The sequence below is a fragment of the Erythrolamprus reginae genome, chromosome 2 (assembly GCF_031021105.1).
Source record: "Erythrolamprus reginae isolate rEryReg1 chromosome 2, rEryReg1.hap1, whole genome shotgun sequence".
NCBI classification, from domain to species: domain Eukaryota; kingdom Metazoa; phylum Chordata; class Lepidosauria; order Squamata; family Dipsadidae; genus Erythrolamprus; species Erythrolamprus reginae.
Window position 1 is genome coordinate 261,386,646 of NC_091951.1, and position 26,675 is coordinate 261,413,320.

The 26,675-nt window shown below is 42.3% G+C and overlaps 2 protein-coding genes across 3 annotated transcripts in view; both read left to right on the forward strand.

Annotated features, from left to right (window-relative positions):
* Positions 1-6,369, forward strand: part of HAUS6 (HAUS augmin like complex subunit 6) — a 31,904-nt gene extending 25,535 nt beyond the window's left edge. For both annotated transcript variants that reach the window (XM_070742528.1, XM_070742527.1), the window contains 3 exons: positions 409-535; positions 2,102-3,055; positions 5,166-6,369. In XM_070742528.1, the coding sequence (XP_070598629.1) occupies positions 409-535; positions 2,102-3,055; positions 5,166-5,173 (1,089 nt within the window). In that variant the 3' untranslated portion in view covers positions 5,174-6,369. The remainder of the gene's footprint in view (positions 1-408; positions 536-2,101; positions 3,056-5,165) is intronic.
* Positions 6,370-10,097: 3,728 nt separating this feature from the next.
* Positions 10,098-26,675, forward strand: part of SAXO1 (stabilizer of axonemal microtubules 1) — a 36,355-nt gene continuing 19,777 nt past the window's right edge. The window contains exon 1 of the mRNA XM_070742529.1: positions 10,098-10,156. Within this exon, the coding sequence (XP_070598630.1) occupies positions 10,098-10,156 (59 nt within the window). The remainder of the gene's footprint in view (positions 10,157-26,675) is intronic.

Consider the following 26,675-nt stretch of genomic DNA (forward strand, 5'->3'; position numbering starts at 1 on the left):
GCATTATCTAGTTGCTCTATAAATATAACAGGTTCTGAAATTAAGAGAAACTCAGGATAGGCATAGTAGATGCCAAAAAAAGGGGGCAAAGCTAGGTTAATTTCCAAGAGTAGTGTCATACCCTGGGAAAATAGTAAGATTAAGCAGTTTAAAATGAATATAACAATGTATTGCAAGCTTAAGCTCTACAAGAATCTGACCAACTGATTGTTAAGGGAAATGGGCAGGAAGCAAGAGAGGCATTCAAGGTGGGCTGGACTTAGATTTCTTGCAGGTGCAAAGGGACTCATGGCTTAGGACGCCTTTGACACCTCCACCTTTGGGATCAGCCTGGTCATCTCCTACAGGTAGCATGTTTTAGCAGTGTAGCTGGAGCTCAACTCTTAAGTATATTATATTTTCTTGCAGGTGGCAGAAATAGTAATATCTGATTCACCCCAGAACACCAGGAAGGATGTAGGGGACATGATCAGTACCTTATTCTCAAATCCTTTCTTAACAAAGAAACAGATTCCACGGACTCCAGAAAATCTGAGTGAGTATTCCTTAATCATACGTTGCAGTACATCCAATCATCTTGGAATTGATATAGCTTTACAGTTTCTGAGGTTATGATTTTGTTTGTGGTAATGGAACTTGCTATATCTTCAAACAATACAGGCACAGTAAAGCTCAGAATGAAGGTCCCGAATAACCACTTCTGAAACTGGTTTAGTTCTACTGCCTATGCCGTTTCACATTTTGGTTATTTATTTTTACGGTTAACTTTTGTGAACTACTCTGTTTTTCTGTTTTTCTCTTTCTTTGCTTATTGCTGTTGACTAACTAGTGTCAGCAATACATCTATTTGTACGATAAGCTTCTTATAGATCCTCTATATCCATGATGACGAACCTATGACATGCATGCCACAAGTAGCACACAGCGCCATTTCAGTCACATGAGTTTAGGTCTGGCACACATACGTGCGCCAACCAGCTGGTTTTTGGGCTTTCTGGGTCCACTGGGAGTGGGGAAACAGGCTGTTTTCAGCCTCCAGAAGGGGTGGGGAAGGTCCATTTTTGCTCTCCCCAAGTTCCAGAGCCTTTCTAGGAACCTGGGGAGGGTGAAAACAGTCTTCCCAACCCCCTGGAGGTCCTCCCTAGCAGTGTTTACCATCCTTGGCAACTTGAAGATATCTGGACTTTAACTCCCAAAATTCCCCAGCCAGCATTTGCTGGCTGGGGAATTCTGGGAGTTGAAGTCCAGGTATCTTTAAGTTGCCAAGGTGGGGAAACACTGCTCCAGAGGTTGGAAACATTCTATTTGCCGACTTCCAGTTGGACCAGAAGTTCCGGGTTTTTTTGCTCTCCCCAGACTTCAGAGTCTGCTCCACCACCACTCCACCTCTCCACTGGAAGCCCTCTGGAGGCCCATCATGTGCCAGGAAGGGGCGGGAAGGTGTCATGGGCGCATGCGTGCCCCCCCCGTATGGGTATATGGGGATGGGCATGTGCGTACACACTCCCCCCGTGCTCCCCCGTTTTGGCACGAGAACCCAAAAAGGTTCGACATTACTGCCCTATATGCTAGCTATTGTTATATTGCTGGTGTAAGTGGACTCCCCAAAACATAAAACGATAGGCTAAGCAACTTCTTCTAATGCACAGATGTCATGTTGCCGTCATGTGACGTTTCATAATGTTTTTCCCTTTTCAGGGAGCTGGGGTGGCCATGGACTGTGTGTGATGCATCTGGCCGGCAGGCCGCCAGTTTGACACCTCTGTTCTAGTGGTTGAGGGAAGGCTGTTCAATTCCAATATAGATGGACTTATCCCGGTTTAAATCAAGGGATTCTCCTTATCCAGATTATCCAAAAGATTTATATTCTATCCACGTTACAGTGCTCTTTTAAAACATACATACATACATGCATCTATCCTAGTCTCCCTTAATTTTCAAATTCAGCAAAAACATGTGCCACACATACACATGCACACATATATATGTGTGTGTGTGTGTTTTCTCTTTGCATAGTTTCAAAGACAGTGTGTAGAATGAAGTATATTTTTAGAAGGAAAATTACAGTATTGTACTTAATCTTTTTATCATTCATTTTCAGTCACTGAAAGTAGAAGCTCAGAGGAAACCGAACCACCTTCAAGGGAAGCATTGCATCACTCCAAAGCCACAGAACAATTACTGCAGGATACAGTTTGTGATTTTAGGCACCGTTTAAGTTCAGATTTGGCACTATTTATGTCACCCTGTATATCCGATAAAACAGAACTTCCCTATTTAGGTGTGGAGCCCCCTGGTAGTTTCCAGCAAGGGATTACTGATGAATTGCTGAGTCACCAAGAGCCTCTTGGGCCACTGGGTGAAATGATTTGCAAGAAAGAGTTCTCCCTTGCTGCTCCATCCCAAGTGGAAAACCCAGGACTAGTCTCCCAGACTTTAAATGGAACTGTGCATGAGGTGAGCTGTGGCTCTGGCAACGATACCGGATCAGAGACTTTGTTACACACAGTGGGTCAGAATTCTTCAAAGTGTACAACTTTGTTGTGGGATACTTCTCACACCCTTAGAAGTATCGGTTTGGATAACCATGACGGTATGCAGCTAGGTATACTTCAAGAAACTCTCCCAGAAGAAGAAGGATCTATCAGTCTTAATAGCGTCCACGATTTGGACTTGGAGGAAGAAAACGCTAGAGACAGCAAATCTGTGACAGATTATCTGTTGGGAAACGAGTGCACATTATCTTTCCAGTCCCTTCTCAATCGGTATGAAGCACTGAAAGAGACTTTACCTTATCACCTGTCGGACTCTGGAAAGAGAATGCCAAGGTGCAGATCAGCGTTTAATCTCAGTCCAACGAGCCTGGAAACGAAGGATGTGCTTAACCCTTTGGGAAAACCTTACGCATCTGATGCAGAACTTGTCAAGAAATCACCATACCCGAGTTATCTTGAAAGAAGGAACAGTTTCTCCCCTTCAACGGCATTTTCTCTGCTGCAGCTGAGAGAAGGGAGAGACAGGCCGGACCGAGGGGATGTATTTAACAAACGGAAAGGTTAGTCCATCTCTCAAACAGAAGGTCGGAATACAACCCAAATTCTGTGCGTTGGGGAAACAGCTGCACTTTTTAATGGGTGACTTAGAACGCCCTCTTAAGAGGAAAGAGATGCTGCTACTGCAGAATACAGTGGTGCAGTTGTCAATGAATAAAAACCCCCGAATAGTTATTTTGCAAAATAGCCTACGTTCAAAGTGGAGTGGAGGAGCTGCCTGTATAACTGATCATGCCTAAGTAGCTTCTGGTTTATACTACTGCCCAAATCCATGCATCACAGTGTTTAAGTTAAGAATGGGTTATTGTTTCATGCTGACTACTTTATAGTAAAGGGGTTGCTATATTGTTGTTTCTTAAAGTTTGTCTTTTAAAGTTTATTTATGGGATACAGTTTTTAACAGAATAACAGAATTGGAAAAGGCAGTCTCCTAGTCCAGCCGCCTGCTTGGCGGACTCCTAGTCCAATCCCCTGCTCAAGCAGGAGACCCTATACCATGGGTATTGTTCTGTCGAGCTCTCTGGTAGAATCCTCCCAAAAATGCACAGATACAATTTCCGACACACACACGTTTGAAAATTCAAAACAATGTTCTTTATACCGAAAATGCAAATAAACAGAGCACTCTTTTTGTATAGCAAAGAGCACTTGTCTCCAAACAAATTGGTAATTTGTACAAGTCCCTTATCAGTTCTGTGATACTTAGCTTGCAGCTGAGAGGCAATTCACAGTCCTTCTTTCACTTTGAAACACACTTTGCTCTGGTTTAGTTTCAAAGCAGGGAAAAATCAGCACACAAAGATCAAAGTCAGCAAAGCAGTCATGAAACACAACGATCAGATAATCCTCCACAATGGCCAAACCCACAGGCTGCTATTTATAGCAGCCTCACTAATTACCACAGTCCCACCCAACCACAGGTGGCCTCATTTTCTTTGATAATAATCTCTCAGTTGTTGTTGTCTGCATGCGTGGCTGTATCATTAACTCTTGTTCTGAATCCAAGGAGGAGCTAGATAATTGATCTCCTTCTGAGCTGTCTGCCACACTCTCCTCCTCCCTGTCACTCATGTCTTCTTGGTCAGAGGAGCCTTCATCAGATTCCACCGGGGGCAAAACAGGCCTGCAGCATGTGGATGTCTCCCCCACATCCACAGTCCTTGGGGCAGGAGCTAGGCCAGAGCTAACCACAACAGGTATCAAACTCGATTTCACTGAGGGTTTCATTTCACATCAGGGTCGTGCTTGACCTCAGGGCAGGCATGGCCAGCACAACATCTCTCGTGTCGGGGGCACCTGTAGTAGCTCGAGTGCTCTGCCAGTAAAAACGGACTCATAATCTCCATTTTCACCTATCATGGCCTTCTGCAACCTTCTGCCAGCGAAAAAAGCTTGCGAGGGCTGCCCTGGTAGAGGCACCTCAGGTTGGTCCTTCGCTGTTTTCAGGAGGGCCCCATGGGCCAGATCTAAGCATTCAACGGGCCAGATTCTGTTCCAGTGCCTTGAATTTGACACCCCTACCCTATACCATTCTAGATAAATGGCTGTCCAATCTCTACTTAAAAACCTGCAATGTTGGAGCAACCCTCCATTTCTGAAGGCAAGTCATTCCACTGATTGTTCTTACTGTCAGGAAATTTCTCCTAAATTCTAAGTTATTTTTTTCCTTGATTAGTTTCCATCCATTGCTTCTTGTACTGCCTTCAGGTGCTTTGGAGAATCTGTTGAACTCTCCTTTTTGGCAGCTCCTTAGATATTAGAACACTGCTATCATGTATCCCCTTAGTCCTTCTTTTCACTAGACTAGTGAATTGTATCATATTTAGTTAGGGCTCTGGCATGAAATGCTTCTTAAGGGACATGGTTTATAAATGGAGAAGCCTATCCCTAAATTTAAAATACATTTTTAGATAGTGGCTATATTGCCCTTCATAAAATTAAAATTCTAACCCCTACAGTGTCTGTGAAAATAATCTGTCTGTATTTGATGGTTGGAGATTTCCATGGAGGTTTTGTTTAAAATAAGATTTTTACCCTGTGCACAACCTCGGTACCTAGCTAAAAGACAACGTTTTAAAAATAGGTTTTAAAAATGATATGTTTCTCTTTCAGAAAAATAATTTGAAGATGGATACAAAAGAACCTTCAACTGCAAAGATGAAGCCATTCCGTGGTTTTCTAATCATAATGCACTGACCTGAATAGAATACTTCATGAGATAAAAGTGTTTTTGCAAACCTCAACCTTTAATGGTAGTATTAGCTAATCCTCACTATAGGCTTCTTGCACAGCTCTATTAACTTTTGTACTAATTTTGTAATATCGGTGATCAAAACAATGCAGATAAATTGAGGTCTTTTAAGGACCTCAAGAGAACTTTAGTCACAGTCACAGAGAGCTTTACATTAAAGCAGGGGTCCCCAAACATGGCAACTGTTGGAGAATTCTGGGAATTAAAGTCCGAAAATCTTAAAGTTGCCAAATTTGAAGATCTCTGTGTTAAAGAAACAGCAATAAAATGTCTCATCTAAGTTTAAGATACCATATTTTGTTTAGATTTTGGAAGATGACTTCTCAGGAAGCCTACAGATGACGTGCCTTGGTAAACAATTGAGTAAATCAAATCATATTTTCTCCTGAAAATTAAGAAATGTTTCAGGAATAAATTGAATGGTTGGTGAAGACCAGCTGCCTTATAGATTGTTTCTGTCCACTTTGCAATGGAAGAGAGAGAGAGAGCAGACTAGTGAAATGATGAATTATTCTTTGTGTAATCCCCACATCTATTCTGTACAGTATTTCTCAACTTTACCAACTTTAAGATGGGTGCATTTGAACAAGCTGGCTGGGGAATTCTGGGAGTTAAAGTCCACCCATCTTAAAATCGCCAAGGTTAAAAAACCACTGCTGTAGAACCTAGTTGGATGCACATGTAAGGAGAAGGCGAAGTATGGGAGAAATAAATCTTGCAAGGTATTTTAAAAGAAATAGTCATAGAAAATAAAAATGTAATATTACTTATCAGTCACCCATGTGAATATGTCTTAACTCTATAATCCAGTAACATGGGGAAAAGGTACATATGAAGATGCTGGATTTTAGTTTTTACTTGAATCCCAAGTATTAGATATTAGTTGATGGAAAACAGAAGCAAAAAAGTAGAATAACTGGATTTTTAAAGACTTAAAGTTAGGAATGAAGAAGGGATAATGTTGGAATTCAAGCATCTGAACATAAGTTCTGATAGTCTTTAAAACTAATGTTTGTCTTAAATATTTATTTAAAACAATACTATAATAAACTTTCCTTGGCAAAATCCTCTGATGGTATCTTTATTTTCCCTGCTTCAGTTCTTTATATCAGTTTGCTTATTTCGTTCCTCATGAAAAATCGTCCTTATGTGATGTACTGCCTGAGTGAACCAGCATCAATTTCCTATTACAGTGATACCTTGTCTTACAAACTTAATTGGTTCTGGTGAAAAGTTTGTAAGACGAAACAATGTTTCCCATAGGAATCAATGGAAAAGCGATTAATGCGTGCAAGCCCAAAATTCACCCCTTTTGCCAGCCGAAGCTCCCGTTTTTGCGCTGCTGGGATTCCCCTGAGGCTCCCCTCCATGGGAAACCCCACCTCTGGACTTCTGTGTTTTTGCAATGCTGCAGGGGAATCCCAGCATTGCAAAAACGAGAGCTACGCTGGCAACGGAAGTCCGGAGGTGGGGTTTCCCAGCGAAGGGAGCATCAGTGAAATCGCAGCATTGCAAAAACACCAAAGTCCTCAAAACCCCACCTCCGGACCTCTGTGTTTTTGCAATGCTGCGATTTCACAGAGGCTCCCCTCACTGGGAAACCCCACCTCCGGACCAGCGAAGCACCCGTTTTTGCACTGCTGGGATTCCCCTGCAGCATCACAAAAACACGGAAGTCCGGAGGTGGTGTTTCCCATGGAGGGGAGCCTCAGGGGAATCCCAGCAGCACAAAAATGGGTGCTTTGCTGGCAATAGAAATCCGGAGGGCATCCCAGCAGTGGCGGTGGGTTTGTAAGGTGAAAATAGTTTGTAAGAAGAGGCAAAAAAATCTTAAACCCCGGGTTTGTATCTCGAAAAGTTTGTATGACGAGGCGTTTGTAAGACGAGGTATCACTGTATTGGGAAACTATTTTTAGGAATTTCTATCAGTTTGCTTGTAAGATGATTCTGTTTAATCTGTTCACTTATTCTGCAGTACAAGAAATTTTGGACTTGCTATTCTACATAGACAATCAGGGCTTAATGGCTTTATCACATCATGCACTTTGGTTCTAATTACAGTGAGCCCTGTTGATGCAAGTTCAGAGAAAAATAAATCTGAAGGGATGTAGCCAATATATTTCAAAACACTCATTTTATGACTTGCAAATCTGAATATTTGCAACTCCACTAAATCATAATTTTGGATGAAAATGTGGGAACTCTGTCCAGAAAGCTGGAAATACATCTTGAGTTTACCAGGGTTATGACCCTGGCAAAAGCTTTTTGCCAAGAAAGATTTAAAAAAGACAAAAAATTCCTTATAAAACATCTTTAACTGTTCATTCATTTTGGTAACACAATGAATTTTTGGGGAATGTGGCAACAGTGAGAGGATTGCTATGGGAAAAATAGGAGGCAGAGCCATTAAGTATGTACATTCCCTTGAGTTGACTGAAAATAAAAACAGGCTAATAAATATATAGGGCAAGAACTATAGCAAGACCTTGTGATGTGTCCCAGAATTATTGCTCTGGTTTCAGTAAATTTTCTGCATGAGCCCAAGTTTAGATTTATTTTGATTAGTAACCAAGAAAAATGCAGGTCATAATACGGTATACAGTGATCCCTCGATTTTCGTGGGGGTTGCGTTCCCAGACTGCCTGCGAAAGTCGAATTTCCGCAAAGTAGAGATGCGGAAGTAAAAACAATATTTTTGGCTATGGACAGCCAAAAACTACCCCCACGCACCCTTTTCCAAGGCCGCGCAAGGAGCCGGGCTTGAAGTTGGGGGCGGGGAGCGATGAAAGTGCAGAGGTCGGCAAAGATTGTTTTGAATGTCGTCTGCCCCCGCCCCCCCAGCACCTCCGGCCCCCTCGCCACTACCCCCCGCCCGCCCGATCCGCCCCTCTCACCGGCTTTCTTGGGACACGGGTCCTCCTGCAGCAGCGCTGGCGGCTACGGCTTCTCATCCTCCTCATTTGGCCGCTAGCTGCTCTGAGCGCTTTGAGAATGCCCGTCCCGCCCCTCTCACAGTCCCTTAGCTGAGAGCACTTTCGTCCTGGCTATCAGCGAGGGGGCTGCAGGAGAGGCGGTGCAGGTGTTCTCACAGAGAGGGAGAGAGAGAGAGAGAACAATAGAGGGAGAGTGGAAGGTAGAGAGAGAGAAATGATAGAAAAAGGGAGAAAAAAGAAATGAGAAAATGATTGAAGCAGAGAATGACAGGAAAGAATGAGAAAGAGAAGTGACTCTTGGTGATGACGTATGACGTCATCGGCTGGGAAAAACCGTGGTATAGAAAAGAAAACCGTGGAGTATTTTTTAATATTTTTGGAAAAAACGTGGTATAGTCGTTTCGATAAGTTTGAACCCGCGAAAATCGAGGGATCACTGTATATCAGTGATGGTGAACCTTTTTTGACTTGGGTGCCAAAGGGTGCAAAGTGTATATGATAGTGCACCCATAATGCAATGCTCTCCCCCTTCAGTGCCTCCTGTGCATGTGCACAACCCCTGCACAGCTCCCTGCACATGCGGACAACTCCCTCCTGCTGCCCCCACTGCATCTGCACAGGTCTCTGAAGCCTCGGGACTTCCGGTAGGCCTCTTGGGTTATTTTACATAGAAACATAGAAGACTGATGGCAGAAAAAGACCTCATGATCCATCTAGTCTGCCCTTATACTATTTCCTGTATTTTATCTTACAATGGATATATGTTTATCCCAGGCATGTTTAGATTCAGTTACTGTGGATTTACCAACCTCTGCTGGAAGTTTGTTCCAAGGATCTACTACTCTTTCTGTAAAATAATATTTTCTCATGTTGCTTTTGATCTTTCCCCCAGCTAACATCAGATTGTGTCCCCTTGTTCTTGTGTTCACTTTCCTATTAAAAACACTTCTCTCCTGAACCTTATTTAACCTTTTGACATATTTAAATGTTTCGATCATGTCCCCCATCCCCAGCCTTCAAGAGGCTTTCCTGAAAACAGTGAAACAGGCCAACCGCAGGTTTGTTCCTGAACTTCCAGTTGGCCCATTGGGCTGTTTTTTACCATCCCTAGGTTTCAGGAAGCTTTCCTGAATCTTGGAGAGAACGAAAATGGCCAAAAAGAAGCCCAAAAATCAGCTGGCACGGTACAACTGACATAGGACAATGCCTCATGTACCCTTAGTTATGGCTCCACTTGCCACCTGTGGCACTGTGCCATAGGTTCTCCATCACTGGTATTATCTTTTGGACATATTGGACAGTCCTGAAATTATATCTTTTTAGCTATCACAAATACTTGAAATGAGAAACATAACCGACTTGCAAAAATGTTTGGTTGCTATGCGATTAACTTCTGAAGCTGAATTTGCTGTATAATTGCTGTACTCTATTCTTTCAGCAGTGTCTCTAATGCGACCCCTTCCACTTTTAATTGTTTGCCCACAGTTGGGGTAAACGTATCAGTTCCCAAACCTAAATGGAGCACCTCTATATTTGGATGTGAATCACTCTTCAATTCTGGGAGCAGATACTCTGTTTTGGCAGTATTATTGCTTGCAAAGCCAAATCTACCTGGTGACTTCACAAAGGATCTCCAGGTGACTACTAAACAAGTTGTTATGTGTCCCCTGCACCTTTTACAGGCCAGGTGAAGACTTCATTAGTTTTCAGCAGTAGTTACTTTTAAGGTGGAAGAGAATTTGCACTGCCGATTAGCTGGGATGAGCTCGCAACAGTCTCCTACCGTTCCTTACAGCAGTGGAATCCGCAAGAGCTAGCTAACCGGTTTCACCAGGACTGCAACCACCCCATCTTTCCAAAATGGCTCCGCTACAATCTCAAACCTCTGGCAAATGTATCTGTGAGATCTGTGACTGTGGGTATGTAACGTGTGATGGTTTTCAAGGTTACATTTTAGAGCACGGGTGTCAAACATGCGGCGTCACATTGCCCTCACTTGATGCATCGTGACTTTCCCTTCGTGGAGCTGGGGTGGGCGTGGCCTATGTGTGACGCATCTGGCTTGCGGGCTGCCAGTTTGACACCCCTGTTTTAGAGGTACTGCTACATGACATTCCTGTTACATAAGGTTATTGATACGAAGACAATGTTTTTTCATATTCTCTATTTTAGTGATTATAAGCACAAATGGCCAATTACTAAAATTAATCCCATATCATTTTCTGTAGTGTTACCCAAGCACATCCTAGAATATTCTTATTTTTGAACAATATATGAGCAGAAATATTGTATTTTCTCTTAACAATGAGCAGCTCAATAATTTAGGCTAAACTTGGTATAAGGGTGTAAGGCAGGGGAGGAGTCTATGGAGAGGGGCGGCATACAAATCTAATTAACAATAATAATAAAGTTAGACCCCCCCCAATCCTGAGATTTAGATTTGTCATTCTCTAATACCCAAAAGCAGCAGTGGGCTACGAGCCGGAACCCTAAATTGCGCTCACCGCCACAGCTTGTAAGTTCTTGCGGGGCCAGCGTGATTTTATTGCTGCACCAGCGGAGGTAGCAAAATCACGAATGGAGCTGCAGGTGCACCATATTTCGGCATGCGGGATGCAAAGAAACCTCACTGAAACACGGGCGCACCTGCAGCTTCGTGCGCAATGTCGCTACCTTCACAGGTGCAGCAGCAAAATCGCACTGATCCCGCAAGAATTTAGGAGCCGTGGCGGCGAGCACAATTTAGTGTTCCGACTAGTAGCCCACCGTTGCCTAAAAGTGAGTTAAGAAAAGATGGGAAACAGGAAAGTAGTTTCAAAATAAATGGAGACAATTCCCTGATTATGGTTAAGAGCTTTCCTGATGGTAGAAATTGTATCATAAACATTACTGGGAATGTTCAACTGTTTATTAAAAGTAGTTCTGGCCATTAGTAAATCTGCATTGTAATACAATTAAATTTTCTTTTGTTGCTATGGTCTCAATGGCAGTCTCTCACAAAGCAGTGGTACATGTATGTAGTGCAGTGTGTTTCATGAGTGGAGTTGAAGCCAAGTTTCCAAATTTGGAAAGCACCGATCTAGTGTTTAGGAGAGCAGATTTTGCTGCTTTGCAGATTGTGGTCCCTTGTGGGTGCTTGTAGGACTTAACATTAGAAGAGCTCCCATCCTGACGCTATGACCGTTGGTTGTAATACATGAAGTTGTGGTACAACACATCCAGAGACCCTGAGATTGTGGAAAGTTGCCTTAAGGCAGCTGTATGTGTGTGTGTGTGTGTGTGTGTGAGAGAGAGAGAGAGAGAGAGAGAACGCAATGTGACTAAAGTCTGAGAAACTCAGTTATTCTAGTTCTCATGAGTGCAAACCCAAATGTCAACACGCAATGTTGTGGTTAATTGTTTTTTACTTGTTAATGTTAATCTCTTGTAATATGTCCCTGGCTTTAGTATTATCCTTAGTCACGCCTCCTTGGGGCTTAAAATTTCAGGCTTTGGAAATAGCCCAGGTATCCTGGGAGGTGAATAACTATCAGCATTAAATGACACTTTTCTCGAGCCTCCAAGTAAAGATCCTCTCATCTGCAAGAGGCTATTTAGCTGGGAAGTTTCTGTCTGGAGCAATGTGTGTGGCCTGTCGCTGGATTTGGTGGATTTGGCAGTGAAGAGAACTGCTAGTACTGTACATCTGTGTCTTTTTATTTGGGGCATAGGAACACTTCTTCCTAGCCTTTAACATCTGTTGCTGTTTTTCCGTGGGACTGACAGTGGTTTTCAATGTATTTATAAAAGGAGTCACAGTGGTGCTGAATTTGCTCCGCCTTTGTCTTAATCCTCCAATTATGGAGACGGCTGCCTCCTCCAAGTGGTCTACATTTCAGTGGTTAGCACCAGGGACGCCATGCCGGGATGTTTGAGGAGCTGGCTTTTTCAGCACAGCGTGCGACAAAATAATATTATTCTACAATTATTTGTGTTTGTGGTGTGGCATTTTGTTTGCCTGACATAATTCAAGACAATATTTCTTTTCCCACTTCTAAACAGCACTGAGTGTTGACAGCAATGTGTGCCACGCAATTAGAAAAAGCCGTCTGGAGGGCGATGAGCCTACGAACCGGGACAGTAGCATAACGTAGATCTAGAAAAGGCCTGAAAGCCTGAAAGAAGTAGAGTGCTAAAAGTAGTGTCCATTTATTTATTTATTTATTATTTGGATTTGTATGCCGCCCCTCTCCGAAGACTCGGGGCGGCTCACAACAAGTGTAAAACAAATCATAAATAATTCAATTAATTAAAATATTTAAAGATTTAAAAAACCCCATATACTAACAGACACACACACAGGCATACCATGTATAAATTAAATGTGCCCAGGGGGAGATGTTTAGTTCCCCCATGCAGCATATGGTATATCAGTGATGGCGAACCTTTTTTTCCTTGGGTGCCGAAAGCCCACACCCATAATTCAATGCCTGGGGAGGATGAAAACAGCTTCCCTCCCCCCCCCAGGAGGCCCTCTGCCAAAAACAGCCTGTTTCCCAACTTCTGGTGGGCCCGCTACACTCGTGTTTCGCCTTCCACAGGCTCTAAAGGCTTTTCTGGAGCTGAGGGAGGGTAAAAACGCCCTCCCCCCCCACAGGCTCAGTTGAAGTAACTTAAGTTTTTCTGCATTATTTGAAGTAACTTCATCAACAGCCATAATATTCCATAAGGCTTGTTCTTGTCCGTCCAAACAGCTAGTCTTGTGGTTAATAGCATTTTTCCCCTAATTTGTTATTCCAGATTAAAATTTCTTGTTGAATGAGACAGAAAAGTGATGTGTGATCAGGCCAAGGGGGCTTTTAATGATGATACACTTTCAGCATTGAGACTGTTTCTCACAAGACTTACTTTTGTAGCTAATTGGTCACCTCGTGATTACATTTTAGCTAATATTTTTGCTAAACATCTGATTTGCTCTAGCTCTCTTTAGAAATGTCTTAAGTAGTATATTTCCAGAAGTTTGTTTTCTATCTCAAGGTTGACTCAGCCTTCCATCCTTCAGAGGTGGGTAAAATGAGGTCCCGGGTTGTGGGGGCAATATGCTGGCTCTGTTAAAAAGTGCTATTGCTAACATGTTGTAAGCCGCCCTGAGTCTAAGGAGAAGGGTGCCATAAAAATCGAATAAATAAAATCTGCAGCTTGTAGACTCTCTCTGGACTTATATATCTCAAACAAACACTGCTAGATCTGTTTAAATCAGTGGTTCTCAACGTGGGGGTTGGGACCCTTTCGGGGGTCAAACTACCATTTCACAGGGGTCGCCTAAGACAAATGGGAAAAGACAAATTCCCTTGGTGTTAGGAACTAAAGCTTCTATTCTGGTGCCTTGGAAAGTGTTTTTACAATCCGACCAATCAAATGTTTACAGTGGGGGTGTCCCTCTAACCTTCCTGCTTAAAGCTCTGTTTAGAGAATTAGCGCTAGACTTATGATTGGGGGTCACCACAACACGAGGAACTGTATTAAGGGGTCATGGCATTAGAAAGGTTGAGAACCACTGGTTTAAATGGAAGTAGCACACATGGTCAACCCAATTACTTTGCTACCTTTGATGACAAACAATATGATAGAAACATAGAAACATAGAAACATAGAAGTCTGACGGCAGAAAAAGACCTCATGGTCCATCTAGTCTGCCCTTATACTGTTTTCTGTATTTTATCTTAGGATGGATATATGTTTATCCCAGGCATGTTTAAATTCAGTTACTGTGGATTTATCTACCACGTCTGCTGGAAGTTTGTTCCAAGGATCTACTACTCTTTCAGTAAAATAATATTTTCTCATGTTGCTTTTGATCTTTCCCCCAACTAACCTCAGATTGTGTCCCCCTCAGATGATGCCCATTTCTATTAGCATTGGTGGTATTGCTACATTCCTGAAGCAGTTGGCTAACCTAGAGGGTCATAGGATGTCCAGAAGTTAGCTATGACCTCCTAGAACAGTGATGGCATACCTTTTTGTCGTCACATGATGAAAGCACACGCACCCATAATGCAATACGTGCACAACTCTGCTGTGTGCACCTGCCCGTGTATGTGCCCATACCCACATGCATGTCTGTGTAACCACTGTGCATCCTACCCCATGTATGCATTCATGAACCCTGCATGTGCCCCGCCCAACCACATGCATGGGTGTCTCCTGCATGCACCATGCCCCCACATGCATGCTCAACAAAGACTCAAAACTAGCTGGCCGGCGGGAGACCCACATGCGTGTGCAGTGGAGGTTAGCTGGGGTGATGGCTCATGTGTCCGTAGAGAAGGCTCTATATGACACTTGTGGCACATGTGCCATAGGTTTGCCATCACGATTCCAGAACCTGTCACTTGAAGCAATAGTTCCACTTTTTCTAGTGTGTGAATTTTCTAATTCTGAAATGCCAAGTATCAAAGGAACCTCCAGTGAGTGGAGCATGTTTTTTAATCAACATAGCTAAAGTGATATCTGGATTTTCCTATAGCTCTAAGGATAATGTGCTGAATTATTCTCATCCTATAGCTCCAAGCAATGTGCTGAAAGCAGATCCAAGAGTAGTTCTCCAATAGTGCAGAACCTCATAAAAAATTTAAAGTAGAAAAGAGATACATTTTAATTATTTAACAAGCAAACATTAGTGTTCTGCCTGACTGGCTCAGGCAATGCGTAACAGTCCAAGGAAAAGAAATCAAACACACACGTGCTCTGCTAATCAGCAAACTTGTATTAAATAAACAAAAAAGGGTTACTCAAAACAGTTCTTAGTGTCCGAAAACAATGAGAGTGCAAGGCTTACTTCAGCCGCATACAAAAACACAGGAAAAAACAAACAAAGACAACCTGGAATGAGCAAAGACATTTCAGGAGTCCTTTTGAATCTTTGGAGCAAACAGCAAGTCCCAGTGTTTTCACCTCCCACTTGTCTGAAAAAGCTGGGTTGAAAACTCCAACGGCACGGAACAGAAACTTCAGAGCAGAAACCACAAAATAACACAGATAAATAGCCACAGTTTGCCTTGGCCTTTGTTCCCTTTTATCCCTTTAGCCCTCATTAAAGGAACCACACCCAGCCCTCAGTATAAGAACCACACCCAGCCCAGGTGCTCCTATAATGACTTGTAATACTCCTTAAAGCGATCCCTTCTTTGCATAGCTCTTCGGCTATGCAGATCAATATATTTAGCTGCAGAAGAACCCAGAGACGAAAGACTGTCTGAGGGACTGCATGCCAAATCCCCTGGGCTGTCTGCTGAATCCTGCGTCCCAGTGGCCTCGTCCTCCTGGCTGTCTGCCGCGTCTTCCTGTCTGTCTGCCACATCTTCCTGGCTGTTAGCCAGGCTTTCGCATTCACTTTGTGCTGCGTTTCTCCCATCTGTGGGAGCAACAGCTGGCCCAGCCCAAACACAACAATTAGTACACCCATATTTCTCATATTAATTGGCAGGCTTAAAATAAAAAGGATATAAGCGATAAGCGCATCCTCTTACCTGCATATTTTCCCATACACACGGAGGGAATTTATGACTGGTAGACTGCTTAACTTTGTGTACCAACTTGGGTTTTCTATTTCTTTTATCCTTCTAGAGTCTCATGTGCCAGGCATCCCAATTAACTGGTTGATATTGCCCAGTGAAAAAATAAAAATCTACTGCATAATTTAATAATAATAATAATAATAATAATAATAATAATAATAATAATAATAACAATAATAATAATTTATTAGATTTGTATGGTGCCCCTCTCTGAGGACTCGGAGCGGCTCACTTGTGAGGTTGATCGCTGCAGTGTTTAACATAAAAGGAACTTTACATCTATCAGCAAATTTCTATTTAGTCTATGCTTTAACCTTGCTAAGAATATCCGTCAGGACTGCCTAGAGGGGCTGGAAAGCTTGTATGTCAACAGGGAACTCTATCTTCTTATGCTTTGGGTCTCCTGAAGAATGGGGTAGTATGCATTGCTGGATTACTTTGGAGTGTGACTGAAAGATTTAACAGCGTGGGAATTGACTGCTCATCTCAATGCTTTTTGGAAAAAAAGCATGCGGTGCTCTTTCACTTCATGCTTATGCAAACATATATCAACACAGAGTTGAAAAAAATGTGTAAAATGTTTGTAAGGACGGGTTGCATTTTAAAAGGCTATTTAAGGCCTTTGGCCTGCACCTGAATACACAAATACAGGAAGCTATTGCTGTAATTCTTAAGTCAAAAGTAGTGTTTCTCCCATGGCCGCAGTGCACGACAATGTCTGAAGATTAGTTTTAAATGTGTTGGTAAGACATTTGCAATCGGATATGATAATTAATGTAGTGTCTCTGTTATGTAAAGAACCTTAGTTGATTCCTGAGTTCGGATTCCATGAATTCATTTGGTGATTTCAGTAACTAATAATAATAATAATAATAATAATAATAATAATAATAATAATAATAATAATAATAATAATAATAATTTATTAGATTTGTATGCTGCCCCTCTCCAAGGACTTGGAGCAGCTCACAACAACAATAAATACAATAGAATACAAATCCAATATAAACTACAAACCCATTATTATTAAAAACTAGCAATTCTAAAACAATCACACCAATCTCATATGTTGAGTCAGGAAAGGTGAGCGGAGAAATCAATCCCCCCATGCCTGATGGTATAGATGGGTCTTCAACATCTTATGGAAGGCAAGGAGAGTGGGGGCAATTTGAATCTCGGGGGAGTTGATTCCAGAGGGTCGGGGCCGCCACAGAGAAGGTTCTTCCTCTAGATCCCGCCAGACAACATTGTTTAGTCGACGGGACCCGGAGAAGGCCAACTGTGGAACCTAATTGGCCGCTGGGATTTGTGCGGCAGAAGGTGGTCCCATAGATATTCTGGTCCGATGCCATGTAGGGCTTTATAGGTCATTACCAACACTGAATTGTGACGGGAAACTGAATGACAGCCAATGCAAGCCGCGGAGTGTTGACGAGACATGGGCGTACCTAGGGAGGCCCCTGATAGCTTGCGTGGCCCCATTCTGCATGATCTGAAGTTTCTGAACACTTTTCAAAGGTAGCCCCATGTAGAGAGTGTTGCAGTAGTCAAACCTCGAGGTGAGGAGTGCATGGGTGAATGTGAGCAAAGACTCCCTGTCCAAATAGGGCTGCAACTGGTGCACCAGGCGAACCTGGGCAAACACCCTCCCCGCCACAGCCGAAAGGTGATGTTCTAATGTCAGCTGTGGATTGAGGGGGACGCCCAAGTTGCGGACCCTCTCCAAGGGGGTCAATAATTGTCCCCCCCCAGAGTAATGGACAGACAGATGGGATTTTCCTTGGGAGGCAAAACCCACAGCCACTCCGTCTTGTCAGGGTTGAGTTTGAGCCTGTTGACACCCATCCAGGCCCCAACAGCCTCCAAGCACCGACACATCACTTCCACTGCTTCGCTGACTGGACATGAGGTGGAGATGTACAACTGGTTGTCATCAGCGTACTGATGACACCTCACCCCATGCCCTTGGATGATCTCACCTTATTTGACAGATTTGAAAAATCTGGAAAAGACGTTCTTGTCCCTTGAAGGGACAAAAAAGTAATACCATTTCCCTCAAAATAAGACATCCCCTGATAATAAACCCAATCAGGCTTTTGAGTGCATAGCAATAAGGCCAAGCACTTATTTTAGGATTAAAAAAATAAATAAAACAGCATCTTATTTTAGTGGAAACACAGGTAAATAAATATCAAGATGGAATTATTATGTTTCGATTGGGTCTCAGGCAAGGTTTATTCATGGAAGACTTCTGACGGTTTACTAGCCATAGTTCTATTTCTTCTTTATTTCTAAGACAGCACCTTAGGTTCCAATTTTCTTTTGCTAACTTGGACAGTAGTACTTATAATTCCCAACCGTCTGAAAATCACAAGAGATGTAGCCCAAATATTTGGGGAGCACTGAATTGCCTAAAGTTCTTAAACACTGATACATCTCTTGGGCATGGAGAGAAACAACTTTATTGAAGTAAATTGAATTAGAAATTTGCAAATTACCACCATAACAGATGAAGGATGACCTGTGCACAGATTTCAGCATGTGGACAGCTCTTCTGCAAATTGAGTGTAAATTGAATTTGGTGATAGGAATACTAGCTTTTATTCAGAGAAACACAGCTTTATTATCAAGTTCAGAAAAAGAAAAAAAAGTGACTTCATACCATGTTCTTCCTCTTCTGAGTTTGAGCTTAAAGCTAACTATCCAGAATAACGCAATTGTTTATTTATTTATTTATTTATTTATTTATTTATTTAGTTAGTTAGTTAGTTAGTTAGTTAGTTAGTTAGTTAGTTAGTTAGTTAGTTAGTCAGTCAGTCCAATATAAATTAAAAGTTAAAGAGAATAAAAACATGTAGTAGTAAATATCAGGGAAAGGATAGAAGAAAAGATATGAGAATAGAATACGTCAATGGAGAATAGAGGAAAAGATATATGAATGGAAGAAAAGATATATAAAATATAGGAGGGGCAATTGGACAGGGGACGGAAGGCACACTAGTGCACTTATGCTCGCCCCTTACTGACCTCTAACGAACCTGGTGAGGTCAATCATGGATAGTCTAAGGGAAAAATGTTGGGGATTGGGGGTTGACACCACGGAGTCTTTGATGTGCTCTCTGGCTTGATTGTTTTCTTGCAGACATTTCATCACCAAACTAGGTAACATAATCAGTGCTAGAGTCTGTGGATGGTGAAAAATGGATCCAGCGGGCCTACTGAAAGTTCAGAAATGAACTTCCTGTGGGCCCGTTGGGTCTGTTTTTCACCTTCCTCAGCTTCGGGAAGCTTTCCTGAAGCCTGGGGAGGGCTAAAAACAGCCTAATGGGCCTACCAGAAGTCCAGAAGCTTCAGTGAGGCCTGCGTACACACGGGAGGGGGGACAGCATGGGGGAGGGGTTGTGCACACATGCATGAGGATGAGGGCATTGTATTATGGATGTGGGCATGGGCATGTACCCTTTTGTCACCCGAGCAAAAAAAGGTTCACCATCACAGATTCAGGACAAACTTGTACAAGTAGCTTTATTGTGCACATACATTAAAAGTGTAAAGCTTTTATTTTATCTTCTGTGCCTTTATTATTGTTTATAAATGACACAAGATGGCGAACATACTTAATACTACCGTAGTTCCTTTTGCTATATTTCTCCACAATTCTGTGAGCTTGGTGGAGTTAAGGAAGAGTGACAAGACCAAGGCCACCCAGCTGTTTTTCATGCCTGATGTGAGACTAGAACTCAGAGTCTCCTGGTTTCTAGCTTGATGCCTGAACCACTAGACCAAACCAGTTCATCTTCATGCTTTTAGGAGGAAATGCAACAGCTTCTCACAGATTCTGCTATCTAAGGAATGATTTCTTCGCTTAGCCTAAGAGTTGGCTTGTATTAAATTAAGTACAGTGGTACCTCATCTTACGAAAATGATTCGTTCCTTGACGAGGTTCATAAGTAGAAAATTTCATAAGATGAAACAATGTTTCCCATAGGAATCAGTGTAAAAATGGATAATGCATGCAAATCCTTTAGGAAAATCCCAAACTTTAGAAGGGAGGCGAACGGAGGGTGGGGAGGAGCAGCAAAAGGGGGCGGGTGGAGGAAGCAAGACAAGGGGGCGCCCCTCCCTTTTCTTTCTTCAAACACACCCTTTCAGTGCCTCTCCAAGCACTCCGTTCTCCTTGCTTCATTCACACAAACCCTGGCAACGGAAGTCCAGAGGTGGGGCATCCCAGTGGCGGCAACTTGGGTTCGTAAGGTGAAAATAGTTCAGAAGAAGAGGCAAAAAAATTGTAAACACTGCGTTCGAAAAGTTAGTTAGAAGAGGCGTTCATAAGACAAGGTACCACTGTACTGTTGTAAACCTAAAGCAATGGTAGATATAATATCAAAGAGTCAATGCCGATCAGTTTTGCACTTGTATTGGCCATAAGTAGGTTGAAAAGGTTTTAGTGAGAACCATGTAGAGATTAGCAGGTTCCAAAGCGGCACATACATGTAGTTCTTGACTTATGAAATCTGTTTAGGGCAGCGAACCTTTTTTGGCTTGGGTGCCAAAAGGGTGCGTATACACGCGATAGCATGTGCGTGCGTGCCCACACCCATAATGCAGTGCCCTATCCCTGCAATGCCCCCAGCGCATGCGTACAGGCCTCACAGAAGCCTCTGAATTTCCAGTAGGCCTCTTAGGCTGTTTTTCGCCATCCCCAGGCTTCAGGAGACTTTCTTGAACTTTGGGGATGATGAAAAACAGCCAAAAGGGCCAACTGGAAGTTTATTTCTGAACTTCCGGTTGGCCAATTGGGCTATTTTTCACCACCCTCAGGTTCCAGGAAGCTTTCCTGAAGTCTGAGGGGACCAAAAATGGCCAAAAAGAAGGCTGAAAATCAGTTGGCACACTGGAACTGACAGGGCAATGCCTCACGTGCCCTCAGATATGGCTCCACATGCCACCTGTGACACATGCCATAGGTTCACCATCACTGGTTTAGGGCCCATTCAAAGCCACAATGCTGAAATGTAACTTAAGACCATTCCTCCCACTAATGACTATCACAGCTTCCTCACAAATACGTGATCAACATTTTGATGCTTGGCCACCATTGACGGTTATCTCACCCTGGAATCATTTAATCGCCATTTCTGATTTTCATAGCCAGGTTCTGACAAGCAAAGTGAAAGAGGAAATCTAACAACTGCCTGGCTCACTTAACCAACTACATCGCTTAGCAATGGAAATTCTATTTCAAATTTTGATCATAAGTCAGGGCTATTTGTCGTGAAAAATTGCAGGATATTGAAGATTATGCAATAGAAAGGATGAGATCCTGGGTATTTTAAAGGTTTATTTTCTGGTTATTACACCTACTTTATCACCGTGATGAACCCTGATCTGGGTTCTCTTTCATGTTCCAATTTATATAAACGAGAAGGTTGATCAGTGGTGTTTTTAAGCTCTGTAATTCTTGTCCCACAAAGCAAACCTAACACCTTACCATTTTGGAGATAATTCTTCTGGGGCCTTTCATTATTGGCTTTGTTCTACTGCAGTAGATATATTTTAATAAATTGCATTTTTGTGGCTTTAGTTTTGTTCTGCTTCATGGCTGCTTAAGTAAAGTTTTAGCACTATGCATGGTTTTAGTTGAGGTGTTGAATTTTTAAAAGCATTGATCAATCTTAGACATTTGATTTGGGGGCGGGGGTGGTGACACATATGGGATTGTTTTTGCTTGTTTCTCTTTTTTCTGCTTTCCTTTTGCTTTCTCTCTCTCTCTCTCCCTCTCCGTCTTTCTCTCTTTTGCTTTCTCTATTTTTTTAAATAAAAAAACAAGCCTTTGTTTTTGCTAGTTCACAGAAGCCAATTTTTCTGGATCTTCCAATTTACTTTTCCCTCTGATCTCCACAAGGTGGCAACCTATACTTGAGAATATCAGAATTGAAAGAGGACCTTATGCAGATGTTTGCCTGGATTAAATCCTGCTGTGCTTTTATGATCAGATATATGTAACTAGAGGAATGAACAATGGAGCTAGATTTGAAACTGCTTGACAATTGACACTTAAATTGGCTTCTGTATGAGTAGGAGAACCTTCCATGGCATTTCTCTTTGGTAGATCTATTGATGGCAACATTTGGAGGGGGGGAAATTATTGAATTGATAAAAGCTGTAACTTCCTATTCAGATCCAATCTCCTCTAGGCTGTTTGTAATTACTTCTTTCGCCAAAGAATAAAAGATAGTTTAATAGCATAAATAAGCTTAGCTGTAAACAAAGACGCCAAAGTTGAACATTTACAGGAGGCGGGTGATGGGTAATGCAACTCTTTGTTCTACCTACAGATTCTTATATCTGCTATTACATCTGTGTTGACCGAGGAAATGAAGATCTGAGACTTCGTAATAGATATAAGTCACTTACCTGGGCTACAGGCAGTCATAAAAACACTGTGGTCATATGGTGCTCTCTTGTCTTTACCAAAGGCTCACATACTCCAACGTTCCTAATGTCCATCAAATGATTGTTCCATCATCAATCAGATATACTATGTCAGAATGTTTTGTGGAAAAATTCCCAGCATGCCCCATCTGACCATAGTGGTTAGCAGAGCCAATGACCCATAATGAGATACCCAGGAGGCTCATAAATCCATCATCCAGCGGCAGTAGTGGAAGTTTTTCTTTGACACTCTAGCCCTGAAATAAGCCAGCTCCCTAAACCAGGAATCTCCAACCTTGGCAACTTTAAGCCTTCAACTCCCAGAATTCTTCAGCCAGCAAAGCTATGGAGTTGAAGGACACAAGTCTTAAAGTTGTCGAGGTTGGAGACTCCCTGCCTTAAACAAAACAATATAATAATAATCTAGGCTTCATTTCTAGCCGTGATAACAAAACAAACTTCTCTTGCATCGTTGTAATCACATGTGGGAATAACTATGGAGATTCTCAGTCATCCAAGTCATACTTGTCCCAAAGGTGTTTTTGGGGGCTTCCTCTGATTTTCCTTGAAGATGTTTTGCTTTTCCTCCTGAACTGAGGAAGCTTTTTGGTTGAGAAGCGAAAGGTTTTCAAGGAAAAACGAAAGAAAAACAACTTGTCTCTTTTTTAAAAATCCCTCATACTTTTGGGAGATTTGCAAGATGTTTACTGTGAGGTTATATTAAATAAAATCTTGCAAGACTGAAAGTATTTCTTGCTTCTCTTTTTAGATTCCAAAAACTAGAGAAGGTCCATTTTGAGAGGTTTCCTATTCCCCCACCACCACCTACGAACCGAGCTGCCTTTTATCAGGCTACTACCTAGACTTCCTTTTGCTTCATAAGCCTCTGAGTTTTCCCTGATCTATGGCTTACTTCCTTTGGGAAAGGACTTTCTTAGATTTAATTCCACAAAACAGAGGAAGATCCTCCGAGAGGGGCGGCATACAAATCTAATAAATTATGATGATGATGATGATGATGATGATGATGATGATGATTTTTATTATTTTTATTTATTTATTATTATTATTATTATTTAATTGTTTATTTATTTATTATTTAGATTTGTATGCCGCCCCTCTCCGCAGACTTGGGATGGCTCACAAGTGAAAAAACAATCTACAACAAATCTAAATTACTGTTTAAAAATATTTAAAAGACCCCATATTCTAAACACACATACATACAAACAAACATACCATTCATAAATTGTATCTGCCCGGGAGAGATGTTTCAGTTCCCCCATGCCTGACGACAGAGGTGGGTCTTAAGGAGTTTACGAAAGGCAAGGAGAGTAGGGGTAGTTCTAATCTCCGGGGGGAGTTGATTCCAGAGGGCTGGGGCCGCCACAGAAAAGGCTCTTCCCCTGGGGCCCGCCAACCGACATTGTTTAGTTGACGGGACCCGGAGAAGGCCCACTCTGTGGGACCTAATCGGTCGCTGGGATTCGTGCGGCAGCAGGCGGTCTCGGAGATATTCTGGTCCAGTGCCATGAAGGGCTTTAAAGGTCATAACCAACACTTTGAATTGTGACCAGAAGTTGATCGGCAACCAATGCAGACTGCGGAGTGTTGGTGAAACATTATGTCAATACAACACAGCAAATGAGATCACTATGCTGGATTTCGTATTTCATTACCAGTCGGGCACTTCCCAAGCACCTAGGACTGCGTGATGTAGCGACGAATTATGTTTGCCGATCCCAGTAAAGTGGCCTTTGCAATTGACAGATGGAGATTTTGTCAATTCCGATGGTTTTCAAATGTCTGCTAAGATCCTTTGGCACTGCGGCCAGCGTGCTAAGTACCACTGGGACCACTTTCACTGGCTTATGCCAGAGTCGTTGCAGCTCGATTTTTAGATCTTCGTATCTCACTAATTTCTCTAGCTGCTTCTCCTCAATTCTGTTGTCCCCTGGGATTGTGATGTTGATGATCCATACTTTCTTTTTCTCCACAATCAGGATGTCTGGTGTGTTATGCTTCAGAATTCCGTCAGTCTGAAGTCGGAAGTCCCACAGTAGTTTTGCTTGCTCATTTTCGGCCACTTTTTCGGGCTTATGATCCCACCAGTTCTTTGCCACTGGTAAATGATAGTTCCGGCACAAGTTCCAGTGGATCATCTGTGCCACAGCATCATGTCTATGCTTGTAGTCAGTCTGTGCGATCTTTTTGCAGCAGCTGAGTATGTGATCAATTGTTTCATCTGTTTCTTTACAGAGTCTGCACTTTGGATCGTCTATTATTATTATTATTATTATTATTATTATTATTATTATTATTATTATTATTACTATTACTATTACTATTACTACTACTATAATAATTATTATTATCATTACTATTACCATTACTATTACTATTACTATCACTACTACTACTACTATTATTATTATTATTATTATTATTATTATTATTATTATTATTAAAGTGAATCTGGTTTCCCCATTGACTTTGCTTATCAGAAGATCGGCAAAGGGATCTCCCCAGGATATTGCAACCTTCATAAATACGAACCAGTTTGCCCAGCATTTTGATCATGTGACCATGGGGACAGGGGCAGATTGCCATTACCGCCACTCCTGGTGTGCTGCGTGCACAGCTTCCGTTGTGTCCCTAGCGTGTTTTTGCTTCTGCATATACACAGGAAGCAAAAATGCACTGAAATCTCACGAGGGGACGCACACGACAGAGAGATTTCTGCAATTTTTTTTGCTTTCATGCATGCGCAGAAGCAAAAATAATCACCAAAATCTCATACACACGCGCACACGCTCACAAGATTTGCTTCTGCACATGCGCACGAAGCAAAAAATATGAAAAATTGAAAAAAAAAGAGATGGCGGTGGCCATAGGACTGCCCCCGGAGCGGGTGTGTGTAAATTGCACAATCTGGTGGCCGCTACTGGGGCACAGTCACTATCACACCGGTAGCAAACCATTTCTGCATGGGGATGCTACAATGGACGTAAGTGTGGAAACAGGCCACAAGTTACCTTTTTCAGGGCTGTTCTAACTTTGAATGGTTGTAAGCTAAGGACAATCTGTAATGTTATTACAAACTGCCCCCTGCACATGGTTTTAAACACAGCAGTGGAACATAGGCTGTTCTCGGGATGAATAAATAACAGACATCTTCCAGAGATATATAAAAATGAGACCAAGCAAACGATCTGGTTATAATCCTTGATCTCAGACTAAGAGTCAGTGTTTTATGTTTTATTCAAGTCCCTAACAACAGCTCAGCATCGCCTCTGAAATATTGAGACCTGCAGATGTGCGCATGGATTGTATTAGTCTGAAAGATGGCCAGCTTTCCTAGTGAACCCTTAATTATGGGAGGGCAGGAAGAGGTTTAACTGTCAAGAGTGCAAGGCTCCGAGCATGACATTTTGGAAAAAAGGTTTTGGACTGAATTCTCCTGCGCGGTCATCAGCTCCGAACCTTCACATTTCTGCTTTCCCAACAGAGCAGTTGCTTTTTATTGTGCTAGGTTTTATGTCTAAAACATTCAACATCTAAGAGCAAAGTGTTCTTGTTTCCATATGGCTCTCTGTCTACAGTGTTATTTCCCACCCCCTTCGTTTTCATAATATGATCCACATCAAATAGTTTATGGTGCCATATTCAAATGCATTGCACATGGGTGATTTTCTTCCTTAACTGCCTGTATCTCTAAGTTAACCCATCCTTCATCTGTTCCTTCCCTCCTCCTTCTCCTCCTCTATCTGCGAGGTGCAGATATGAGACAGGGGGGAAGATGGCTGAGATGTTTACACCTGGAGGTAGGAGTCTCCAAATGTTGGTAGCATGCTATGGACACTCTCATCAAATAACCACTAATGATGTGCGTGAACAAAGGTCTATTTATCAGGAGGCCAGCTAAACATGTTTTCCCTCTAACCTTCCAGGAAACTTTCTATCAAGCCACGATTGTCTTTTTCTGGGCTTGCTTCCAAAGTGCTGGACTGCAGCCAACCACCATTTTTATTTCCCGAGGATCTCTTTCTTTCTCTCTCTCTCTCTTTCTCAACAGGTGAAACCACCTGGCCAATGTCTGCTTTGGAAAAATAAGCAGGGGTTGAACCTAATTAGCACTTGGAGGGAGGCCTTCAGGAAATAGCAGAATTATAGGTTGCTGGTAAGATCTCTTTCTCTCTCTCTCTGTCTGTCTGTCTTTTTTTCTCTCTCTCCCGCCCTCCCTCTCTCTTTATATCTCTAGCCATCCATCCATGCTCGAAGAAGACAGTAACAAATCACTTCCACACTGGTTCCTCAAACCTTCATGAAATCTCTAAACATCAAGTTCAGCTTGAAAGAAGCTTGTATATATCTATACGGCAGTGGTTCTAAACCTTTCCAATGCTGTGGCCCCTTAATACAATTCCTCATGTTGTGGTGACCCCCA